Source organism: Sceloporus occidentalis, unplaced genomic scaffold (genome assembly GCF_023333645.1).
Source record: "Sceloporus occidentalis isolate IW3139 unplaced genomic scaffold, rSceOcc1.0.p SCAF_2, whole genome shotgun sequence".
NCBI lineage: Eukaryota > Metazoa > Chordata > Lepidosauria > Squamata > Phrynosomatidae > Sceloporus > Sceloporus occidentalis.
The window spans coordinates 203,754,599-203,764,661 of record NW_028316982.1 but is presented as its reverse complement, the minus strand read 5'-3'; the positions used below and the strand labels follow the sequence as shown (position 1 = coordinate 203,764,661).

Sequence of the window (10,063 nt, the reverse complement as noted above, 5' to 3'; positions counted from 1 at the left end):
GGCTTGTACAGTAAAGCCCTAAATGTGCCAAACACTTACTGGGCAGCAACCATATGGGGTTGACACTGGTGAAAGATATCTCTGAGACAATGGCAGTGGAACTTGTTAGTACTGCACAAAAGGAGACACGGAAAACCCCATTTGAATGTCTTTTAGCATGAAAACCCTATCGTGAAACAATCCAAAATGAAACAAGAGATAGTGCCAGAAGAGGAAACTCTCAGGTTTGAAGGCACTCATTGAGCTACTGGGGAAGGGCAGTGGACAACTATGAGTAGGACTGTGGCTAGTGACACAAATGGACTCAAGCCACATGAACTTTCATCTGTTGATGTGTTCACAGGTGAAAGGAAAGTCCAAAGCTGCACAATACATATTCAGTATGAGAGGCTACTATTAGAACAAAATACAGAGAAACAGAATGGTTTCCAGTTGGCCAGTGAGTCAGGCAAGGCTCCATTTTATTTCCCTATCTGTTTAACTTGTATGCTTGAATATATCATATGGAAAGCAGGTTTAGAGCTGGAGGAAGGAGGTGTGAAAACTGGAAGAAGAAACAAGAATTTAAGATATGCAGATGACACAATAGTAGTAGCAGAAAATAACAAAGAATTTGAAAAATTATTGAAGAAAATCAAGGGAGAAAGTGCAAAGGCAGGTTTACAGCTGAATATTAAGACAACAAAATAATGACTACATATTACTTACATAACTTCAAAAGTAGACAGTGAAGACACTGAAATATTGAAAATAACAGAGAAAGGAAGAAGAAGAGAATGAACTAGATTTCTCAATACAGAATCAAAGCTGATGGATAAACTATTCCAAAATTAGGTGCTGGAAGATCTTTCCCTTCTCATCTCTAAATCCTGAGTTCAGCACTAAATTATTCTCTCTAAATTAATCTCTTGAGGAAGTAACCCCAAACAATGTAGCTCACTGCAAAGAATCAAAGTGAAAAGGAAATGCAAAGCATGGATTTTCTTGATTACATTGCACTTGGGTAGGAAGGCCATTAAAAGATTACACGCAACACAGATTTCATGAGAAAAGCAATAATACAACCCATTTTCCTTGTTTTTTTCATGGAGGAAATAAAGTCCACATCCATGCGCCCAAGAAAAATAACATAATTCAATACAACTGACAGTGAAAATTTGCTTCTAATAAAGCTTTCTGCAATTTTTGTTTGGCTACCAAAATATGCTTCTGGACGGAGCTCAAGGTGCTTGTGATGACACTAAAACCTCAACTGAGACCTTGATGTTTATCACACTATACTCTTAAAGTGCTACTATTCCACTTTGATTCCTCTAGCTGCCTCCTGTTGCATTGTGGATTGGCAGTTTGAAGGAGGGGTATTTAGAATTCTCAGGCAGAGAACTTCTCTGCCTGAGAATTCTAAATACCCCTCCTTAAAACTGCAAATCCCAGAATGCAACAGGAGGCAGCTAGAGGAGTCAAAGTGGAATAGTAGCACTTTAAGAGTATAGTGTGATAAACATCCTTGATACATGAAGGAGTGCCTCTCCCCATATACATCTGCCTGAAGACTAAGGTCTGCTGAAGGACCTTCCTCTTTGTACTCCCAGTGGAAGCAAAATGTTGTGTGAATGTTTCACACACCTTCTCTGCTGTGGAACAATGATTGTTTTCATTATTTAACTTATATTTTATTATTGTTATGTTGGTATTAGGTTATATATGTAAGGAAGAAGGGAATAGTGGGATTTATTTATATTGTATGAATTGTATTGTGATTGTAAGCCGCTTTAATCCTGTTGGAGAGGCAGGAGATGATGATGATGATGATGATGATGATGATGATGATGATGATGATGATGATGATGATGATGGAATGCCTTTGAAGGCCTAACCAGCACCAACACTGGCTTCTTTCCAATGCCAGCTTAAAACATGGCTTCTTATCAAAGTGGTTGGGGTTGAATAATTTGGCCCAGGGGTTTTAAACTGTTCTCCAGGGCTTTAACTGATAAATTGCTAGATTTAACAATGGCCCAGGTCATATCTCCATGGAGTGCCAGCACCAGTTCTCGGGTTCTGGAGTGTGCAGGAAATGCATGTTCCAGAACCCTAGTTTGTGCCAGCTTTGCCATGACTGCGTGGCCCTGCCCAACCCTTGAACATTTGGTATGCAGTAATCTAGACTTACCTAACAAATACTGGGGGTTCGACTGGTGGGATTGCAGCTACCATGGCATTGCTATTCTACTTTATCTCCAGGCAGACTTTTGTCTCATATGCCCTTTGCCTCAAGTTGCCTGGGGTCTGAGAGCAGGAAGAGTGAGAGCCAGCTCTGTCTGCAACAGACAAACCTTCATCTGGGGCCATTTTGCTGCATACCAAATGCTCTGCAGTCATTGTATTTTGAGGATGGCTGGCACCTGCTCTTCCCACTTACAGTGACTGAGAAAAACTGGCACCAGATGCGCTTACAACAAACCAACCATGGAACACAATGAAATGGCCAGAGATGAAGGCCTGCTGTTCTGAGTATGGTTGGCACTTGCTTTTGAGAGGCAGCTGTCAATTCCACTTCATTGTACTGGTGAGTGAAAAGCCTGGCAACCTTCACAAAGGATAAAGTCGCTCTCCAAAGTGGGGGAAGTCGTCTTACTCTGTTCACACAATTTTGTTGTCTCTTCTTCTTTCTCTGGGTTGGAAAATGGTGACAAGATTGTTCCACAGAGCTTTCCAATCACTGAATAAAGTAGAGCCTTTTCCAAATACTGGTTGAGAAATACCTATACATGTATTATGAGTCGACTGGTAGTGCAAATTATGTAACTTTGGATAGGTGGCAGAAGAGCATGGGAAAACTACTTTTTTTGGACTATAATTCCCTTAAAAAATTATTTTAATTGTAGTCCCACACTCCACCTTTTTCCAAGCTTTGGGTAAGAGCCCTTTGGGTAAGAACCCTTAGCTTACTTGCTAATTAGCTTACTTGCTGTTCACCACTATGATCTTTGGAACAGCGGTATATAAATAAAACAAATTATTAATAAATTAAGTTAACATCTTTGAATAGACTCCTTCTTCTTTCCTCAGCAAGGCTGGGTGCTCAACTGGTATTTATGGTATATAAATAACTGCTTCCCTTGAGTGTTCGCAGTTAGTGGGAATAGTTCCATCCAGAAGAGCTTTGTGAGAGTAGCCAGGTTCTCCTAGGGCTTTCTGCAGTAAATAAATAAAATCTATCTTGTCTATAGAATAAGTGGCCTTAATAGGTTTGCCTTAGGGTCGCCATAAGATGGAAATGAGGCACACAGCAGCAACAACAGCAGCAGCAGCAGCAGCAGCAACAACAACAACAACAACAACAACAACGTGGCCTTAGATTTTATCTTTGAGGAGCTGGTCCTAAGAAGTGACAAATTCAACAGCAAGTGGGCCAACATTTGCCTAACAGGGGCCACCTTGAATCCATTTATCCTATATTCAGCAACCTCTTTAGCTGTGACCACCAGCATTTTAGTTTATGTAATTAGGAGAAAGTCTTTGAAAAAGAAGTAAGGCAAAAAGGGGGGAGGGGAAAGGAAAAATAAAAGTAAAGATTTTTCCCTTGACAAGATTGTCTAGTTGTGTCCAACTGTAGGAGGCAGTGCTTATCTCCGTTACTAAGCCAAAGAGCCAGCATTGTCAGCCAACTCTGTGATCATGTGGCCAGCGTGATTGCACAGAATGCTGATACCTTCCCACCTATTTATCTACTTTCACTTTTACATGCATTTGGACTCCAAGGCTGGCAGGAGCTGAGACTAGTGATGGGAGCTCACTCCATCACGTAGCACCTGGGCCTTGAACTGCCAACATGCTGATCTTGCAGCGGTCAGAGTCAGCATCTTAACCACTGAACCACTGTGTCCCACAAAAGGAGAGATACCGCAACTTTAATACCAACCAACTTATTTCAGCAGAAGCATTTGTTGACTACAGCCCATTTCTTCAGATGTGGTAAGGAAAGTTTCTTTGTTTCTTTCCTTTGCAAACTATGGCCACCCTGGTTTGCTCTGTGAGGGAGCTGCAGCGGACAAACTGCGCATCTCTGACGCAGAACAAAAAGAACCTGCAAAAAGCGGGTTCTTCTTGTGACACCTTTGTGACGCCGCAAGGTGCCAATGGTGCACTTGCAGTGTCACAAAGGCGCCGGGACATGCGGATGCTATGCGTCCGTTGCATCAAAATGGCAGCACCCATGTGTACAGGGCGCCGCCATTTTGACACCCCTGTCACGTGCTAGGGCTGAGGCTGGTATGGACGCTACATCCTCGGCCAACCCCTAGCACATGACGGGGGCGGTGCAAAGGCCCGTTTAAATCAGGCCTATATCTATCAAGTGCCCTTCATAAATATTAGCATGATTTTCTGATTTACAGAACAAAGCTATACACTGGACATCTAAATACCACACTATGGCCTGGTACATACCTGTTGGTAAGTCTGGGCTGGCGGCGGCCTAATTTTCTCCGGAGGGAAGTCACAGCCACCAAACCACGCGGCTTCCCTCAGGAGGAAAAAGAACCCGGAGAAACCAGGTTCTTTTTCCACCGCCATAGTTACATTGCGAGTACACCAATGGCACACTCGTGACATAACTGGTGCTGCACAATGTGCAGACACTATGCATCTGTTACGTCATAATGGCGGCAACGGTCTACATGGGGTGCCGCCATTACAGTGCCGCTAGTATGTGCTAGAGTTAGGGACTGTGTGGTTGTCGTGCGGACCCTAACTCTAGTTGTGCTGCCGCCACGCCACAAAGGGCATGTCTGTCCCTGGCCTATATTGCAAAGCTACTGACTGCTACACATACTTACATACCTCCAGTTTCCACCCTGAACACACTACCAAATCCACAGTTTACAACCAAGCCCTCTGATACAATTGCATCTGCTCAGACCCACACAACAGGGATGCCAAACTCAGGCTACAGTATCTACAATTCAACAGGGGAAGACTTGTACCCAGACTTAACCTATTACAGAACAGACTAAACATAGGAAATGACAGTACATACACCTCCCAACTGAGACTACTCAGACATATCATTAATGAATTACAACCTATTTGGAAAAACAATGCTACCATCTCAAGAGCTCTTGGTGGAAGGCCTTTACTTGCCAACAGTCAACTTCCCAATCTCAAACAGTTATTACCTACAGAAGAACACACAACATGGATTGGGGAGGCAGGTACAAGACTTTGTCACAAAGCTAGATGCCAACTCTGCCTACACATCTACTCAGGAAATGTCATCACAGGACCTAATCACATGACCCACAATATTAGAGGTACTTTCACTTGCTCATCCTCTGATGTGATATATACCATCCTCTGTAAAAAATGCCCTTTAGCACTCTATAGTGGACAAACAGGCCAGTCTTTGCATCAGAAGATAAATGGACATAAATCATATGTTAGGAATGGGAATACACAAAAATTGGTTGCAGAACACTTCAGTCTTCCTAGGCATTCCATCGCAGACCTCAGAACAGCAGTTCTTGAACAAAACCTACAAAGGATGATTGGGAAGAAAAACAGCATAACTGGAATACATTCATGAACTCCAGTCCATCAACAGTAGGTTGAACAGAGACAATGATTTTGTGGCATACTTATAACACTAGTTAACATCTCAGCCTTATGACTGCTCTTTTAGCCAGTTTATCACATCTCCTTTCTGGTTCTCAGGCAGCATCACACTGCATTCCAATAACTCCCTCCAGCATTCATATGGTTATCTACACACCTTGGCTATCTACACTCTTTCCTTCTGTGTTTGTCCCCCAATGACCACTGTTAAAACTGAACTTTTCATTTCATCATCATATCCACAACGGTTGCATTTCAATTGCTATTCACCCATACAACCTGCTCATTCATTCATAAGCTATAATGATCTGCTCCTAAGCACTCCACTCCATGCATCTGATGAAGGTTATGCTACCAACTTCTTTCTCTCAGTTAGTCTCAAAGGTGCTACAAGATCCTTTTGCATAATAACTAGATCTCTTTCCAGACTAACATAGCCATGTCTTTGAATTCTAAACTCAACTGTGTTTAGTTCAACAGGCTCAGCCAATTTTAAAATCCACTGTCCCTGTATCATATCACACACAAAGTGGTCCTATTTCCTATTTTTCCAAACTGGTCTTTCACTCCTAATGAAGAACAAGTAGGCAACAATTTAAGTGTCAAACCATACCATCATTATTGGCTTATGGGGGAAAAAATGATTCATACAGAATAACTGAGGATAGCAAACCCCACGTGACTGTACCTTTTAAGTTTTATATTACAATGATTTACAGGTCCAAAAAGTGTTTTATATACCCTTCCAAGCATCAAGGTTACCTGTTGAGTGTCAGCCAATATTTAACTAACCTGTCAGATTAAGTGTAAGAATACATTTACTTTAAAGATAGCTCTGTACCAAGCAATTATTCAGCAGCAGAAGGTGGAATTTTCTTGTACCTGATGGTTTCCGTGTTCCAGGCAAGAGTATTGTAACAGTGTTCATGTATATTCTTTGTTGCTGTGAATTTCTTTATACAAGAGCATAAGGAGGTAAGTTTCTGGTAGCAATGCCTAATTTCTTTAAACAATTCCTAAAAGATTCAGAATTGAGTAGATTGTATGTAACTGATGTAAAATAAGCAGTATTTTGAGATGTGAAAACAAAATGTACAAGACAGCTAACCACAGAACTGAACAAACAGGTTGGATCCAGTTTTGGTCACAGTTAGAGATGACCCACTGACATCAATGGGACTTTAAATTAAACATGTCTGACTTACATCCCACTGGTTTCAATGGGCCTATTTTAAATGTGACTATGCCTGCATGGCAGGATCCAGCCTAATAAATAAGATCTTGTTGTTATTAATTCATATATATCCATCCTTCTTTCTACATTTACACTGTAGAATTAATGCAGTTTGACATGGCTTTATCTGGTATGGCTCAATGCTATGGAATTTTGGGATTCACAGTTTTGTGAGATATTTAGCCTTGTTCGTGAGAGAGCTCTAGTGCTACAATAAACTACAAATTCCAGGTTTCCATAGGCTGAAACCATGACAATTAAAGTGGTTTGGCAGCAGCCATAGAAGAAATAGGACAAAAAAAGGACAAAAAAGAGAAGCAGTTCAATAAGTTTCAGCAAAACTTATTTATCCCTAACTAACAGTATATCCATGTGCAATGAAACAACCAGCTAAAGTAAATCTTTCATAAGAAAACAAAAACATTTTCAACCTTCTAGATACCACTTATATGCTTCTTCAAAAATTCAGACATGGGAAAACTTTTATGTTCACCACCTTTCTCAAGATTTCCATTTGGGAGCCATATTTATAGATCTACATATTCTCTCTCCTTATTTATCATACTGGCAGAGCTTTATGCATGCTTAGTAAGGAATTCTGGTGGGAGCTTCTGTTACCTTGCCTGTTTTAGGCAAGCACACACAGCTACTGTAGGATTGGCTATAGTAAAATCCCATTTTTCCCAGCTTAAGTTTCATTGTGTTGTACACTGCAGGTATGCTGCTGCAACCTCACACTGAAAATCTGTATTTCTCCCGCCCTTGTTCCCAGTGCCAATACTCCTGAAAACCTTCCAGCTAGACAGTGGACAAGGAAAAAAGATGGTCTGGACAGTTATAAAAAGACTTTGTAAAAAGGAGCTTGTTTGTCAAAGGTTTTATTAAGTGATGTATGCTTGTACTAGTTTACAATCTATCACCACACTCATGGATTAAAGATGAAATACTGTAAGAAAATCTTGCTCATCAGTTATGCTTTTGTCACCTTTTCTACACCTATATAGTATAGATTTTATTCTGTAGGCTGTTCTTCTGAATTCATGTTGAATCAACATCTGACATACTGATAAGTGAATCTGTCATGAGCTAATTAAACTTACCTCCTATTTTATGTCTATCTCTTAAATTTGCTAAGGGAGTATATACATGTGCCTGTTTCTGGCTTTCACATTATTGTTTACCCTTAGGCTTTCTCATCACAACTAGGCCATCCTCATGCATTTTAGCTTTAAAGAATGAAAATGAACTATATCTTACTGAGCTCTGGGGACAGCTGTCTGCCAAAGTCTGGTGTAACCTAACCATTTTTCTGTTGCTAAAAGTACCCTGAACTTAAATAGAACACATTTTGGTAACTGTAGTCTGACCATCACAGAGTTGTTTCTGTCCACTTCATCATATTGGCTTTATCTACAGAGAATACTGTATTCTCTCTGTGCTTTCTTGTATTGCAAGCAAATTTCATATATCCTCTCTCCAAATAATTTCGCATTAGTGGTTCTTTCAAACACTGATAACCAATATCTTTTCCTTCCCTTTTGAATGACAGTTTGTTGAATATGGCTGCTTTACAGAACTTCACCTGGGCTCTGGAAGATATCTTTAAGAAGACATTCATTAAGTATATGAACAATTGGCGAAGAAATACGACGATTGACGAAGATAAACTGCAAGGGAGACTTGATGCTGAAAATCTAGATTATGTCATTCTGTATCTCATGGTAATGATTGGCATCTTCTCCTTCATTATTGTGGCAATCTTAGTGAGCACTGTGAAATCAAAGAGGCGAGAGCATTCCAACGACCCTTATCACCAATACATTGTTGATGACTGGGATGAAAAGATCAAAAGTCAGATTATGCTCCAAGATGATCTTAAAGCCACTATCCATGAAAATATTGGGGCAAAAAACAAAGTTTAGCCCCAGGCCTACTTGTTCTGTGGAAGAAATCACCACAATCTCAATGAAGAAGTACAGACATAAATTTAAAGTTAAAGGTTTAAATATCCACCAAATTGTGGGGAATGCTTTCAACAGCTCTAGACGTTACAAAATTCAAGTTGTGAGGAACAGTATGGAGTGGGGGAGAGAAGACTAACTTGATGTCTAAATTATGATTAAGGTGGAAATGGAAGAAGAGAGTGAAATTTCTGTGGACTGGATTAAGCCAGAGAGAGATAAAAACCACTAAGCAAGGATTTTGAAATCTATATAGCTACATAAAGCAGTTTCTATTTTGTATTTTAAAATTACACACAGTAGTAATCTTGAAAATCTTTCGAAGGGTGGATAATAAAGTGCAGATTGCTAGGGAGAACATACTTCTACTTCTTTACTAAATGACTTAGGAGACATAGCCAGCTATCACAAGAATCATTTCAAATAGCTTTCCCTTCTCCATTTTCCTCCTCGTCATCCTCCTCCTCCTCACTTACCTAACACATGGGTAGAAGAGGAAGAAGAAACCAGTGAGATGAACTTCATCTTTTCTACCAAATGCTGCTTTACTAAGCGAGACCTGGGTAATCTCTTCCCCCACAGGTGGTCACTAGAAACAACTGTCCTATGCATAAAATAAATGAAGTGCCAATATCCCCATCTCTTTAAACAGTCCACTGTTTTAATGAAATATTATTGGCTTTAATGACCTTCTGTAACCCTTTCTGGGATATTTGTCACCTAAAGATAATGAAACCTGAAATAATAAAAATGTTTAAATGAAGATATTCTTATTTTATTTATTTATATATTCCCTAGATGTTAGGTCTTTTTTAATATTACCCACACAAACACCCAAATCATAACTAAGTAACAACAGCAACGATAAACACCATATATTCTAGGTTCCTCTAAATAAGAAGCAGCTCAGTGTTTCCACACCTGGCCTGCAAATTTTTACAGTTTGCATGCATTATGAGCTCTGGTTTTCAGACTGGAAAGATTTTGAATGTCAAGGAACTCTGGTTTGCAAACTGAGAATGTTTTGTTTGAAAGAGAAGTTTGACTTTGCAATCCAGAAAGCTCTTGTTTGAAACAGGATCTTTCCTGTTTCCAGCCCAGAAAAATGTTCCACTGGCTTCCTCATTAGGCAAAGTTGTTAAAAATTTTACAGGAGAGAAAAAAGATCATGTTAAGTCATAGGCCTGCATTTTGTCAAGATGTTCTTTGAGTTGAAATGGTTTGGAGGAATATCTGTGTAGGCAGGACACTC

The 10,063-nt window shown here is 40.0% G+C and overlaps 1 protein-coding gene across 1 annotated transcript; it reads left to right on the top strand.

The window, feature by feature from the left end:
• The first annotated feature begins 8,409 nt into the window (after window positions 1–8,409).
• KCNE2 (potassium voltage-gated channel subfamily E regulatory subunit 2) lies at window positions 8,410–8,772 on the top strand. Its single transcript, XM_089508120.1, has one exon. It carries the CDS (start codon window positions 8,410–8,412, stop codon window positions 8,770–8,772), a length of 363 nt encoding a protein of 120 aa, XP_089364246.1.
• Window positions 8,773–10,063: the final 1,291 nt, after the last annotated feature.